General features: G+C 40.1%; 2 protein-coding genes across 4 annotated transcripts; both read left to right on the forward strand.

Moving 5' to 3' along the window:
• The first annotated feature begins 2011 nt into the window (after positions 1 to 2011).
• lactb2 (lactamase, beta 2) lies at positions 2012 to 7568 on the forward strand. Its single transcript, XM_061255495.1, has 7 exons — positions 2012 to 2274; positions 3245 to 3408; positions 3912 to 4035; positions 4520 to 4698; positions 5270 to 5418; positions 5875 to 5962; positions 6347 to 7568. Exons 1-7 carry the CDS (start codon positions 2153 to 2155, stop codon positions 6388 to 6390), a joined length of 870 nt encoding a protein of 289 aa, XP_061111479.1. The 5' UTR covers positions 2012 to 2152; the 3' UTR covers positions 6391 to 7568.
• A 439-nt stretch (positions 7569 to 8007) lies between these two features.
• On the forward strand, positions 8008 to 15347 carry LOC133137063 (translocating chain-associated membrane protein 1-like). 3 transcript variants are annotated; one of them, XM_061255074.1, is made up of 11 exons: positions 8008 to 8333; positions 10177 to 10240; positions 10413 to 10534; positions 10708 to 10824; positions 11352 to 11410; positions 11935 to 12040; positions 12465 to 12535; positions 12809 to 12913; positions 13418 to 13561; positions 13716 to 13861; positions 14269 to 15347. In XM_061255074.1, the coding sequence occupies exons 1-11, from the start codon at positions 8214 to 8216 to the stop codon at positions 14343 to 14345; spliced, it is 1131 nt and encodes a 376-aa protein (XP_061111058.1). In that variant the 5' UTR covers positions 8008 to 8213; the 3' UTR covers positions 14346 to 15347. The 3 variants fall into 3 exon arrangements, with proteins under 3 accessions (XP_061111058.1, XP_061111059.1, XP_061111060.1); XM_061255075.1 differs by having other exon boundaries at positions 11953 to 12040; XM_061255076.1 differs by having other exon boundaries at positions 11956 to 12040.
• The last annotated feature ends 72 nt before the right edge of the window (positions 15348 to 15419 follow it).

Consider the following 15419-nt stretch of genomic DNA (forward strand, 5'->3'; position numbering starts at 1 on the left):
CTCACCTCTTCCACGGAAATGAATAACTACAGTAATGCCTGTGTCACAGTATGTCTGGAACCATAAGTGTCTGAGATGGCAATCTAGACATATATCCTGGGTGGTAGAGATTTCATAGATAATAAATTCTGTGTATTCATTATCATAACCATTTGATAGACTCAATAAAGATGCACATACTATCAGTTAAGTATGCATTGCATTGCATTACTATGCATTAAAATAACAAATTGTTCACGGTGCAATGCATTATATTTTATGCCTGCGTTCTTTAATGCCACAGAATGCCATTGAATTAAACCACTGAAGTGAACTCATTGTAAGTCAAATATTTTCATTCACTCTCCTGATGATTTACAAGGTGAAGTCTGATGAAAACATTACTTATATTGTATCACAGAGAAAAACTTTTTTTTTAAATAGTGGTTTTAATGGTAATTCCCCTGAAGATGGAACAGCCGTAAATAAATTTACGATTGCAATGAATCAGAGTAGAATCTAACTTTATGCAACAGACCGGCAATTTACAGCTTCCATGGCCTTGATGTTTGCTCTGGGCAAGCAATGCTCATTTATAAGTTCACCCTTAGTTCCCGACAGCCACCTCCTGGGGGATCTCATATGTATCATTTTGCCATATCCCTATGACTAGCCTAAAATAAATAAACAAATATGCTCCACAATCCATCATTGCTGTTACTGTAGGAGCAGGCCCAAGAGATACGTGCCGTCTGTCTTTCATCCAGTAAAATGGACTGCCATGAAAGCAATCCCATGAAACTCTGATGGTGTTGTGGTCAAAGCAGCATGTGGCGATAACATCATTAAAACCCGGTTGTACCATGTCAGGAGCAACACAATCTGAGCTACTTGTCCTTGATCAGCAATCAAGCTGCTTTGTGAGATACAAAGGCTAGGCAATATATTCTGGGCAAGGGAACCACACGCCTAGATAATATATAACAATGCATGTTCAATTCAGTTGAGTCATAAAGATGCGTAGACTGCCATGATTTCAATCCAATACTGTTGCCAAATTAAAAAAGTTCCCATTTGAAAGGTTGTGCTTGTTGGCAGCTAAAAACTGGAGTTTACCAGCACAAGACGTTTTAAGGGTAAAGGTTGTAAACAGGCTGTGTTCTTGCGGAAATTAAATAATGACATTTCCTAGAATTGAAGATGTGATTATATGGACACATTTTCCCCAGAAATATTTCTTCCTTTGTCGCATGTGGACTTTATTTACAGATCCTCTGTGAAGCATGTAGTCCGGGCCTCCGTCAGTGAAATTGGACGTAACCCACTTTGTTTCCTACTCTGACATCACCGGTTCTTTAATGAACAGGAATTTCTTTGATTGAAGAAGATCATTGTACAGCCTGTACCAAATTAGGAAATTCTCTGCCAATGACCCAAAACCAGAGAAGTGGTTACGTATGGTGGTGGTGTCTATGCGTTCTTGTTACCAAATTTGAGTCAGAATGCAAGCAGAATACAAGCTACATGTCTTGGGTTGGTCATGGTCCTTATGATAAAGAGACATCATGATCATGATCAACAAATGAAAAACAGACCCCGGAGATTATATTTCTATCAACACGTCTGTATGAATTAAGGTGAGTGTGGTAATTCCTTGACCAACTTCTGAGGGTTCACAGTAGAAGGCAGTAGACTGTTCTGCATGTTTTATTTATTCATGTATTTATTTGTGAATGGCTTATGGTATGGTGAGGATGACATTTTAGTACTGTAGAAGTGTGACATAAATAATCGTCCGGAATAATACATTTAACAAAGTAATAAGCAGGAAAAAAGTAACAAACACATTATTTCATTTACTTTTTGTCATGGTGTTTGTGTGTATCGAATGAAAACCAATTTTGAATTCTGGCGCAGATATGTTCCATAAAAATGTGTGACAAGTTACAGTTCCGTTGCGTTCGACTACTCCGCCTTGGCCGTGCCTGGGGGTGTCTGAACTGAGTCCACCAGGGGGCTCTGTTGCATTATTGTGAAGTGATTGCAGCGTGATAAACTGAAAGGAAAAACATTGATCTCCTCAGTAGAGTTGTAGGTGAAGCTCATTCGATGAGCTCAAAGGTTTCATTGCTTTCTCGCTGTTTGTCTGGTTGTGTTACGGACTGAGAGTAAAATGGCTACAGTTTTACCACGTATAGAGCAACTGTCGTCCAGAGTTGTTCGCATCCTTGGCTGTAATCCTGGACCCATGACACTTCAGGGTACGAATACGTACTTGGTCGGAACGGGGAAAAGGTAGCCTGCCTAGCCAGTAGCCTCATAATTAACGTTCATGGTATTGCATTTGAGCTGAACTAGAGATGTCATGGCGAAATGGTGAAAATGATACCCAGGTAGTTAATTTGGCTAACCTCAGAAATCTTGCTAGTTTATGCCAGTGTATCTAGCTTGCTCACTATGTGACAACTGTATCTTTTTAAAAAAAAATTCTTTAGCTAAAATAGAGTTGAAGTTGAAGTTAATTTAACTTAGCATTTCATTTTCATGTACGCTGAAAATTATCCAACCTAGGAACTATTTCGTTGCTGCCGAATTGTACACTTTGTATTGTCGCAAACCGTTACGGTGTGTAACGTCATGTGTGTCGTAATTTTTTTTTTTTTTTCCTGATTTCCTGTATTGCATATTTGTAATTTTATTTATTTATTTTTAGATCTTCTGGAAAAGCTTTATATTAGACAAAGGGAAACTGATTCAAAAAAGTTATCCGACGCCCATATCACACCTGTGGAAAAAGTATTTGCCCCCTTAAACTTAACTGGTTGCACCACCTTTAGCAGGAATAACCGTAACCATAAATTCCATGTAATTTGAGATCAGCCTTTCACATTGCTGCCGTGGAATTCAACTGTACGTCGCTCTGGATAAGAGCGTCTGCCAAATGCCAATAATGTAATGTATCTACATACAATAGATATACCCTCTTGTTTCAATGCTTTACGGCTGCACATGTAGCGCAACTGCCACATTGCCCTGTCTCCCTTCACAACGTCAGAGAATCCACCTCTTTCAAGAGGCCATGGCTATCTTAAACCCTCTTAATCTCTATTCTGCGTCTGTGGTTGATTGTACTGGTTCAAAATGCTGCCGCACTCTTAATCTTAAATCTGCAATCTGCAATGTTCGCTTGACACCAGAGCTTGTTAAAACCAACCGTAACATTATGATTTTATTTCTGCTTCTTGGTGCATTTTGTATTTTTCAGACGGGTCCTGATAGACACCGGAGAGCCTTCAATCCCTGAGTATATCAGCTGTTTAAAACGAGCCTTGAGCCAATTCAACACCGCGATTCAAGAGATCATCGTAACGCATTGGCATCACGATCATACGGGAGGGGTGTCAGACGTTTGTCGGGATGTCTCCGCAGGTGAGCTAGAAGTATCTACTTTTTTTTTTGTTGACCTCATGCCATTGCTTTCAGAAAAGTACAGAATCTGTTTACAGCTGAATAACTGTTCATCTTGGATTAATTGCACCATTAACACAATTATGGATATGCTTTACACATATGCTCTCTAATGTGTTTTTACTTCTTGCTGCTTGACTCATAAATGTAAGAGTGGGTTTTATTTTATACCATCTATCTGGGATTGGTAATTGGAGGCAGACACTATTGTAGGCTGAGGGCAACGAGATTAAATAACCTACATCACCTGTTGAGGATTAACAATTGTATACACCTGATGTCTGTGATCGTTAAAGTAAACTGGTGATTTTATTTCTGAAATGTTGGTCATTTAATAATAAAGTTTTTGCAAGTTACAGTGGGAGTTTAATCTCTGACCATTTACACAGTTGAAACTAGAAAGAATTAGGGGTTACTTTTCCTTTGAATATAGAAAACCTTCCATTTGCTTTTTATCCTTTAAGATTGTGAGCTTCGGGTTAGCAAACTTCCTCGAACTCCGCCCATTGAAGAATTAACAACGGATGGGAAAAAGTACTGTTACCTGAAGGACGGGGATGTCATAGCAACAGAGGGTGCGACGCTGAAGTGAGTGAGCTTGAACCTCAATGTTGACAAAGATTATTCATCACTACAAGATAAAATCTTACAGAAAAGGTTTATAATGGTAGGTGTAGGTCTCTAGGTCTGTGACATATCCATAATTTGCCTCCAAGCCCAAACTAAGAAACTGACTATTTTCAAGGCTCGTTGACTTCCTGTTTTGAAGCAGTGAATAGAAACAGTCTTGGCCTTCATTTATAATAATGCCATAGAAAACAGCAGAAGATTCATTTTATTGAACTCTCAAATCTCCAACAGGAATTTGAGAGTGTGCCGTAGTAGTTTCAGCAGCCTGTTTGATTTTGGAGTATGGAGACTATATGTTGGATTGTGCAGTGAGGAAAGTTGAGGCGCTTGAGGTTGCAGAGACTCATTGGGACTTTCAGGGGTAATTGAGTGGGAAGCCCCAAACACTACACCGTGGAGCCTGGACTTATTTCCACACTGTTCTGCCTCCTTGCCCCTGCAGGGTCCTCTTCACACCCGGCCACACGGATGACCACATGGCTCTGGTGCTGGAGGAGGAACAGGCAGTGTTCTCGGGAGACTGCATTCTGGGGGAAGGGACGGCAGTTTTCGAGGACCTGTACGATTACATGAAATCTCTGCAGATAATCCTGGACTCCAGGGCAGTCTTGATATACCCAGGTTCTCTCTCTTTTCTTCCATTTACAATGATTTTACATGTACACTATACATTTTTACATGAACTCGATTTATACTGCTAGATATTCCACTGAATCAATCCAGGTCAAGTACCATGCTCAAGAATATAACGGGAGCACCCCAGCTGGGAATTGATCTTACAGCCCAGTCCCCTAACCGCATTTAGCAGATGCAGATATGCGGAGGCACTTACTATCAGTTAATAAGATTATCGGTAGAGTCATGTATGTACTGAAGTTATCTATGGTGGGGTTCGAAAAGATGAAATGGGGAAAGTGGCAAAAGATAAGCAAAAATGGAGGAGAAACCTTTTTTTAAATTGGTAAGTAGGGAAAATCCTAGTAAACAATGTGCTCAGATCGGTACAGGACAAGGGAGAGATTGCCTCGACATCACAGGATGATCTGTATATTATTAATAAAGTTCATCATAGTTATGTAGATACCAGGTTGGCTCCAGTGCCGTTAGGACATCTGCAGGTCAAACGCATAGTGGAAACAATGAGAGCAGAATCCATGAAGATATCTCACTTATGCTATGCTAACCGCTATAGGGCACGGGCCTGTGGTGCAGGATGCAGGCAGTAAAATCCAGGAGTACATCACCCACAGGAACCTCCGAGAGCAGCAGATTCTGAGCGTTCTCCAGAGCAGTGCTGGGAAGGAATTCACCTCCTCAGAGCTCGTAAAAGTGGTGTACAAGGTACTGTACGTAAATCTGCTTTCACTCACCAGAATAATCACTCCCCTGTTGTTCATCTGCAGAAGGGAATGTGCATGCTTTTAATAGTTGGTATTCAGAAAAAAACGGTTGTAGTTTAAATATAATGTGAAATGTACATATGCAGCGTTTGAAACTCATCCTTAACTGAAGCCAAGGTAATGTCCTAATTTTAGACCTGATGTCATGGTAACCTGCTGGAAGGCCATGAGCTTTACTGACCCTTGCAGTGCTTACTGGTGAACTAGCCAAGCTTATACCCGTTAGCCTAGTTGTGACGGAACATAGTCTCACCCTACAATGTATCCCTGCAAGTATATTTCAGTAATGGTCCATGGTCCTCAGTCATTTCTTAAAAGTCTTCATTCTCAAACCAAAAATAGAAGTGAATGGTTTCACAGGTATTAATACCGATGTCTGTTTGTTTGTTAAAATCAGGACACACCCGAATATCTTCACAGAGCAGCTGAAGTGAATCTTGTGCATCACCTGAAGAAACTGGAAAAAGAGGGTGAAATAAGATGTGGTAGGTCATTGTGCTTGCTCTGCTCAAGTCAGAGGCCAGGAGTGTCTGTAGGGCCGTTAAATGTACTGTTTAGCCACAGATATTAGGCCTAGACAAAAATCTGATACATTACCACATCCCTGTAGTATGATTCACGTTATTTTGCATCAAATCTCATTCTGATGCCAGGATAATGCTGTGAATTAGTCAGGATTGTTACCAAGCAGCTTTTGACTGGAGGGATTCCCAGAGTAATAACAGTAGCTCTGGAATGGGGCTCCAGTGCATATTCTTGAGGTTTCGTAAGTCTGTGATATCCTCAGCACCTGGTGTCCTCGAGTGGTGTGTCATACCTGATATATTCCCGGTGTGGCCTTTTGATGTCTTTCCTGTCTCTTTCTGCAGAAAATGAATCACATCAATGCAGCAGATGGACGAGCAAACTCTGAGAACATAACAGGATTTTTCCAGCTTCTATGTGCCTGGGTTTCTGTAAATTACACTTCATTAAAACTGGGATTTTCTTTTCTGTAGTTTATAGAAATGTAATTATACACACTGCAAATCTGAAAGGACAAGTAATTCTGCACACTGAAATACTAGGACCTATACACTAGTTCCAAAAATGTGTCTGATGTATTACGTCAGTGCCCAAGTTAAAGGTGCAGGTGAACAAGCAATGAAATGCAAAAGGTATATAGTTATTTTTCACCAGCACCGTTATGCTGGACTCATAATAAATTAGATTTTGGAACTAGTGTGTTGGTCCTAGTATTTCAGTGTGCAGGGTTACTTATTAAATAGTACTTAATTACTATTTTTATACTACAACTTGATTTTTGCACATACACAAAATTGACTTTCATCTGAGCGCATTCATCTGCTGTTCTGTTCTGACATTCAATTCAATTGAATATTATTTGTACAGCGCTTTTTACAGAAGACTGTCATGAAGATGCTTTTCTGAGTAGCAAAAGGGCAAATGCTAAAAACATCCTAGATACTCAAATAACTATCTCTGCCTAAAATGTGACATTTATCAATACAATGTTTTCCCTTTACAGTAGATGGCAGCAAAATACAATTTTTGCTCATGCAGTAAAAATAAGAGATGTGTTTGAAACTGACATGCATTCAGTTTTAAGGAAAAACATAACTAGGAATTATTACTCTCAAGCTTTCTGTGACAGTGTATATGCTGTCACAGAAAATGCTCCTGCTTTCTGATGAGGGGCAATATGTTCAGAGCAATTAATGTAGTAAGGATTTGATATAGTTCTTGAATACAACAGGAGTGAGCGAAATGAACCTGCTAGCCATGATGCAAACACTTCCTGTAGGAGTCACAGATCAGTCTCCCAGTTTATAGGAGCCATGATGTAGACGGCTACTAAAATGATCAGTATCTTCTATTGTTAAACTCAGAATGAGATTGAGATCACTGCCTGTCATTCACAGGGTAAACCATGTACATGTTTCAGTACACTAAAGTTGTTTTTTGTCAAAAATGTGTGTGAGTGTATGAATTTATCATGACTATGGCATTAAGTTATTCAAAGAGCAGAAAATCATAGTTGAATCTGGGAAAATTACTTGCTTTTTCCATAAAGTCATACAGTTTTATGAACATTTATTGTTTAGCGTAATGTATTGCACATTTGTGCTAGCCAGATCAGGTAACAAGCAAACAGGTGTTTACAATTTTGCACACTCTCACACTAGACTTGCCTTTGCTAAGGTGAGTCATGCTCATTTATCATAAACTGGTAGGTTTACATGTGCACAACCTAAATTAGTTAGTAGCTCCTACTGAGTACATGCATCCCCTGTCAGCACATTAACAGGTTGTTCAAAGAATGCATATTTAGCTACACATGGAAGTACAGAAGTTTTGCATTCTACGCTCGTCTTATTTCCTATGTCGTCTGGAAAATTAATAGTTCTCTGATTTACTGGTGAAATTAAGGATTTCCAGACCAGTCCGTTAAAACCTCCGGTTTGGGAGGGGGCGCTATAATTACAAGGGTGCTGTAAGGCTGTCAAGAATCCTTTCTCAAACACAAATCTCACGTGGCGGCGGTGCTGTACTGTGGAGCCGCTGGGTGGTCAGCGAGCGAGCTGTCAGCGCGGCTCACGGAGAGAGAACTCAGCTGGGCTGGAGCGAGGGGGCTGAGAAAACATCGTTGTGGACGTTTCCCTTTTTTTACCCAGAGGTGTGAAAACGGCAACGGAAAGTTGCGATATACGCAGGATTAGCTAGGTGTGAACAACCATGGGAATCAGAAAAAAGAACAAGAACCCACCTATACTGAGCCACGAGTTTATTATCCAGAATCATGCTGATATTGTTTCCTGCCTTGCATTGCTCCTCGTTCTTGGGCTGTTGTTTGAGGTAAGGAGGCGCATTTGCAAAATTCCATGTTAATTCGTTTACCCAGACCTGCAGATTCGCATTGCTGCAAAAGCATCTCTTGCAGTGCATTGTTCTGGATACATTCAAATGAAAAACAAATGGTAGCCAGCAAGCAAATTACCTCGTCAGTTTATCAGATGAAAATGGAAAGTCACACGATGTCCTTTTGACCAAATATTTTATTAGGGTCTAATTCGTTTCGTTTTTCCATATCAACACTTTATCGTTCATCATTGCTGTTACTGGCTAGACAGGCGATATATGAGCGCAGTGATCGAGCTAAGGGGACCCACTAGTGAAAGGGTCTGACGTGGGTTGCAATACGTGCAAAAATAACTTGGTGCTATGCACTGTGCATAATAACATCCGTCAAATGAATGATGCTGACTGACGTCACATGCAGCGCATTGGTTACGACGTACCTGCAGTTGTACTGAGGGTGTCAGGTAATGTCGTATTTCAACGTGATGGTACAGTCGACATTTTAATAAAGGATGGATTACAGACGGAGCATTGATCAGTGTCAGGCTGGGTCGGAACCTTATAACATCGTTATCGCGTTTCTTTGTGATTTAAGGTCGTATGGGTGTTTGGTGACGTTTTACCTTTTAGGCGTTTCTACGGAAGTGCGAATTGAGGGTTTGAAAAAAGTGACAAATTGTATTCTTACAAAATCATGTGTTACACGTAATCTAAGATATATTAATATACTATATGCACAGTGCATTATCGTGTAATTTTTTTTCAGAATCAGGATGTATTTACTAACTGCTCCAAAACATAAAACATACCGAAGCATACCGAAACATAATTGAAGCCCTGCTGAAATGAAATCACATCCAAATTAAAATTTTAAATTCACCACCTTGAAAATGGCTTTTAAAATTAGATTTCATATATTCTAATTTAACAGATTTTATAAACCCTCACCAGCACAATATCTTAGATTTTTTTTAAATGGATTATTTCAGTTGCGGTCTTTAGACTAAATGTAATATTAGAAAAAGGGAACCTGAGTAAACAGAAAACACACTTTTTAAATTACTATTTCATTTCTTGAATTAAAAAGTTTTCAAACACCGGAATCACCCCTGTGCTCATTGCACCACCCTTTGCAGCAGTAACTGCAATCTAACGCTTCCTATAATCTGATATTATTCTTTCACATCACTTTAATTGTATTCTTTAATATGAATTGGTGCACCTTTCTTTTACTTCTTCATTTTTTCTTTTTAATCTTTTTTGTCTTTGAAAACTTATATGATGTGTCTAAAAGTCAGAATTTGGAATTGGCAGTCTGGTTTCCTGGCTGGGGGGGGGGGGCTACAAGCAGGCTCACTTCACAGACTCAAACAGTCTCAAACAGTCTGTGTTTTGGTTGTGATGTAAAAATTGGGGACCATTTTTGTGATCATTTTTCAATGATAAAATTAATTACTAAATTAATTATTTAAATTTGCAGTTTGGTCAGTGACAAATAAGGGTTTTCAGGTCAGGAAAAAAACAGTTCTTACATTGATGACATTTAGTTATTTCTATCAATATATTTTCAGCAAATGTTATTTATATATTAGATTTGCAGGACATCAGTCACAAATGTCATATGGGATAGCCGATGAATTTTCTTTTATTTTTTCATTTATTACCACCCAATAACTAGTAAATATTCAAGGTGAGGTCACAACAAGTATGTAGTGCTCAAGACATATTCTCATATTAATAGACCTGCATAGTAGCTAAAAGAAGACTGCACTTGTTACGTAGCTGATCCATCGGCTCCATTGGTGAGGTCTGCTTTTGTTTTGTTTTTTTGTTGATCCAGGTTACTTCTCATGTGGCTGGTTTGTTCATAACCGTTCAGCATAATGTCACCATATCTACAAATGGTGAGTTTGTTTGTTAGAGAATTGAGAAATTGTAATGCACCTGTAACACCAATAATAATAATAATAATAATAATAATAACACCAACACTGATGGGGGGGGGGGGGCATGTAATGGAAAAGGTAGCCCCCCCAAAACTGTTGAGGTGTAGCAGTGTTGATTTCTCTCTCCTAGAGGGCCAGGAGGAGTTGGCTGTCAATTACTTCCATCATGGCCCAAAGGACATGGCCACTGTGTTCTTCTATATGCTGATAGCCATCATTTTCCATGCAGTCATACAGGAGTGTCTGCTAGATGTGAGTGCCACAGCCTCTGTCTCTCTAACTCTCATTTAACTTAGTATCTTGAAACCTGAAAAGCCTTTTACTGTACATGTTGTCATGCCGGGACATGTACACATACAGTACACATGCATGCGTTGATTTGAATGTTTTCTTCTCGGTGCATCTATGTCTGTGGCCATGTGAAGAAAATTAACAGGAAGATGCATCTATCCAAGATCAAACACACCAAGTTTGATGAATCCGGTCAGCTGAGTGCCTTCTACCTCCTGTCCTGTGGATGGGGAATTAGCATACTCCTCTCGGTGAGTACTTTTCCCAGAAAAGGATCGGTGTGAAAGAGTGGCCCTTCACCAGCCTCCAGTATTCAATTAATTGGTTATTTTTTTAAATTTAAACTCACATTGTGTTCATTGAAACCCAGGTGAAACTGTTTGGCTCAGCCTATTTAAGTTTCTGCCAGTTGGAAAAGGAGAGGGGATGGCTAGCCACTATGTTCACTTGCGCATTTAAAAATAAATGATTACTTTTTATTATCTCTCAGTTGTTTTTAATGCCTTTTTACAACAGGTCATTGCAACCACATTATATTGGTGCATATAGTAAAAAAAATATTGAAGGTAAAAAAAAACATAGGTTTAGCAGTGACCACAAACGTTTCAGATGTTCGTCGTTCAGATGTAATAAACAACAGCATCAATGTGTTGATTGTGTATGTTACAGGAAAATGAACCGTTCTGTGAAATGCATTAGGGAAAAGTATTTTGTATATTACTTTCTCTTTTATGTCCTGGGTTTCCTGTTCATTCATAAAATGTGATTTATGTTTCAGGAAAATCTTATGTCAAGTCCTGTAAATTTATGGGAAGGCTACCCCCACACTTTAATGCCGTGAGTAGTTTGCTCTCTCACCACTGGAAGCCCTAGAGATGCATTGTTCATCATCATTAGATTGGAAATCATATTTATGTCTGAAACACCACCACTTGTCTTATGCTCATAACACTTTCTGTTTTATCAGTCTGTACAGCTGGATATTTACAGAATATACACACCTTGCTGAAGGGTGTGAATGTACTGTTCTCCACTAGGAATAACCAAGTCCCTTAAACAAGACACAACATGCAAATGGTAATGTGTAAAAAGATCAGCTGTGAAAGTCACCCTGGATAAATGTATGCTAAACAAAAAAAATATGTTATAGGAATAAATTCTTAGTTCTGTGTTCTGACCTGATCCATTGAATGAGCTGTTCACACCTGTTCTCATTGTCACAATCATCCAAAGGCTATATTTTACTGCATTCAATTTTTTTTTTTTCCATTTTTAGGTAGGAACGGTGTCAATTTTTGTGTAATAGAAAAGGGTTTTGTTGGGAGAATGCGCCATCTTACCTTTACATTGCATTGTGACAGTGTGGCTCCCCCTCCCAGCAGGTTCCAGATGAAGTTCTTCTACATTTCACAGCTGGCCTACTGGCTCCATGCTCTGCCGGAGCTGTACTTTCAGAAAGCCAAGAATGTGAGTCCGCCAATGGGATGGGCCTGCCACACACCTGTCCATTCACTTCCAAACTTGTACATTGATTTAAGTTAGGGCTTCCAATGCTTAAAATTACCACTTGTACCTCTGTCTATGGCTGACTTCTGACATGAACATGACATGAAACCCACAACACCATAGTATATGGACAAATGCCTAAATTGTGATCTCATTAGATCATCGGCCTGCTGAATATAGAAGGACTGTAGTTATTTACATACATACATGTTTAATTATTACACTGCTCACAGATCTAATGTGAGATGGCCTGTGTGTTTTTATATGAAAATCTAGCTGTTAGGCTTTTTATCAGTTTTCTATTCACTTCTCTTAATAAAATAGTTGTTCTTATTTGTGATTAACTATTCTTTTGAATGTGTGTGTGTGTGTGTTTTAAATCCAGGAAGACATTCCACGCCAGCTGCTGTACATCAGCCTGTACCTGGTGCACATTGGAGGAGCCTACATCCTAAAGTAAGCACTCTGACGGGGGGTGGCGTGGGCTCGTTTTCTGTGGCTAGACCAGGAGTCCTGCAGTCCTGGAGAGCCGCAGAGTGCGCAGGTTTTCACTGTTACTGGATCACTCAAAGCTGTCGGTTGTAGAGATCGTTGCCTCCCCTGGGTCCTTGGGTCTAAATTGGTTACTGATTTTATGGTGGAACAAAAATACAGAAATCCTGCAGCTCTCCTCAAACAGGGCTATAGATCCCTGATCTTGGGGTTTATTTGTATTGTTTTGTCCTACAGTCTGAACCGGCTGGGATTGGTACTGATGGTGTTGCACTACTTTGTGGAGCTTCTCTTCCACGTGTCTCGCCTTATCTACTTCAGCAACGAGAGCCGCCAAGCTGGGTGAGTCCCCAAGCACAACCGCTCTGTGTCCTGCCTCTGGCCCAGCCAGTGAAGTGAAGATGACAAATTTGAGTTTGAGTTTATCCATATATTTTTATTGAAAATGTAACAAAATGTATAAAATAATAAATTAAGTACAAACCAGTGAGATTGTAGTCAATTAAATAATTAAATAGAAAATAGGCTCACAAGTATGGAACATGTGGGTGTTCGGCTCAGATACATGCGGTTTTCTCTGAGGCACATATGGAGGCATTAACTCTTAAATGTACTTGGGAGCCAAACCATATCGAGCCTATTCTAAACAACTGGTTTCCATTGTAGTGGGGAAACTAGTTCAAACCAGTGGGGAATGGCAAATTCTGTTAGAGAGATGGATGGGTGGCTAGCAGTGGCACTGCAGCCAGTGAATGCACATTAGCTAACCTGCAGCACTGTTACACTGTCCGAGGGTAGGCAAGGGTAACCTGTTTTGTGGGTGCAGCTAACCTGTGGCCATTGCAGGTTCACGGTGTGGGCGGTGCTCTTCGTCATTGGTCGGCTCCTCACCCTATCCCTGTCTGTTCTCACTGTGGGATTTGGTCTAGCGGGGGCAGAACACCAAGGCCCAGATCTGACCACTGGAAACTTTAACATGCCGTTGATTCGGTAAGTGCCATGATTCATGCGGCGTGGGATCTTTTGTTTACTTTTTTTTGCTGGCAAAATATTTTATTAGATAGATAATGAATCATTCCCATGGGAAAAAATTTGTACTTTGTTAGAATGCGCTTTTAATTTGGCTTGTATGTGTTTTGCCCAGGGTTGCGGTGCTGGCAGGAATCTGCGCTACGCAGGCCTTCATGGTGTGGACGTTCATCAACGTCCAGCTGCGCAGGTGGCGGGAATTCCAGCAGCAGCTGCGGAAGTCAGCTCCCCCGAGGAGCAGCAGGCCCAGGAGAGACCGAGGTGAGCACTGACCACAACCCACAGGCTGAACCACAACTCCCTCTGCCATCAGAGCGGAGACATCCATCAGAAAGCGATTGGGTATCTCTCTGTCTGCGCTTGCTTGAGCAGTGGTAAGCCTAGCAATTAGCAAGCTATAATGATGACCAGAGGGGGTGCTGTTGTTCCACCCTTGAGCAAATAACATAAATTGAGTAAATGGTGTAAGCGGTCCAATTCCACCTGGAAAAAGATCTACTAAAGCCAATAAATAGTAATGTGATTCTCTTATGTCCTGTCAGTGAATTTGCTTTCATTTTCTCTTTTGGCAAGAGATTAAGAAAGGAAAATGGAAGCTGAAGTTTTTTGTTGTTGTTTTTGTTCTAGCGTTTGTTCAGCTGGATTTGAGGGTTCTTTTTTTGTGACAGGAGGACCGAATGCGATTAATGGAGCGTTGGGCAATGTGCCAGATTCACCAAGAACCAGGAAAGAGAAATCATCATAACCCCACCCCCCCAAGGCCAAATGGTCGCCCAGACTGATGGTCCATCATCTGCAATGACACTGTTGCTTTAGTATTTCAAAGAGCATACTTTTGCACGCACACACATACACGCTCATTCCTGCTTTCTATCTCAGGTTAGAGGGACTTCAGCATTGAGCATCAGCATGTATTTTCCCCCTTTTCTTAAATCGTGAAATCTTCTGACTGAAAAGGGAATATGAACAGAACTTTATTTTTAAGTGCCTAAAAACACTGTATATTAATGGGTTCTAAATAACTTCCAAGTTATAAGATTTTAAGTTACCAGAATTGTGTTTTGGAAGCTCCAGATTTGAAAATGATTTCCAGATTTTTATGCAAACCGCTTATGTCTTTGGGTCCTATGATATACTTAATACTTCAGGTCCTTACTAGTTCAGTGTAAGTGATCTCTGTTGAATTGAGGACTTTAAACCTTTGCCACTTTTCATAATTCTTTTTGTTGCATGTGAGGGTGTAATACTTGTGTAAATGTGTATAAAGCATTGTTATTTCCCCCTCGAGTACTATGCTATAAGCTTTAATGATACATCAGGGTTGAATGCAGTTAAATCATTTCCATCATTTCCATCATTTAATTGGCTGGTGAAAATAAATGTATGTTTTACGGTAGGCCTGAACAGTCACACTTTTACATGAATAATTATTTGTCGAACATGTGGGGTTCCAGGCAGAGTCGACACTGGCACGGTCAGGGTTCGATTCGTACATCACTGCATCAAGGTCTCGCGCTTTCCATGGGCACACCGCCACTTCCCAGTTTTTCCTCCTTTTCAAATCCTGTGTGTTTTTATGTAGCATTGTACCTGTTTGGAGTTTGATGTTGTGTAAGTGTTATTCTCAGGAATGGGATATTTTCTGCAACTGATTCTGGGCCATTTGGGAGAGTCCAGGAGAAAGAAACTGTTGCTGACAGCTCTGTCAGCATCACATGTTTCTTTCATCTGAATATATCCCCACAGATGTAAGTATGATAATAAATAACTTATTTTGTATTAATGGTGGAGATTCTGTTCATTTATTTTATTTTATAGC

The sequence above is a fragment of the Conger conger genome, chromosome 9 (assembly GCF_963514075.1).
Source record: "Conger conger chromosome 9, fConCon1.1, whole genome shotgun sequence".
Lineage (NCBI taxonomy): Eukaryota > Metazoa > Chordata > Actinopteri > Anguilliformes > Congridae > Conger > Conger conger.

Excerpts from the sequence above, each read along its gene's own strand:
- LOC133137063 (XM_061255074.1), top strand. The coding sequence starts at position 8,214 with ATGGGAATCAGAAAAAAGAACAAGAACCCACCTATACTGAGCCACGAG. Across the intron at positions 11,411-11,934 it reads TACCCCCACACTTTAATGCC|TGTGGCTCCCCCTCCCAGCA; the intron begins GTGAGTAGTTTG and ends GCATTGTGACAG. Across the intron at positions 13,862-14,268 it reads CAGGCCCAGGAGAGACCGAG|GAGGACCGAATGCGATTAAT; the intron begins GTGAGCACTGAC and ends TTTTTGTGACAG.
- lactb2 (XM_061255495.1), top strand. The coding sequence starts at position 2,153 with ATGGCTACAGTTTTACCACGTATAGAGCAACTGTCGTCCAGAGTTGTT. Across the intron at positions 2,275-3,244 it reads TTGGTCGGAACGGGGAAAAG|ACGGGTCCTGATAGACACCG; the intron begins GTAGCCTGCCTA and ends TGTATTTTTCAG. Across the intron at positions 4,036-4,519 it reads ACAGAGGGTGCGACGCTGAA|GGTCCTCTTCACACCCGGCC; the intron begins GTGAGTGAGCTT and ends TTGCCCCTGCAG.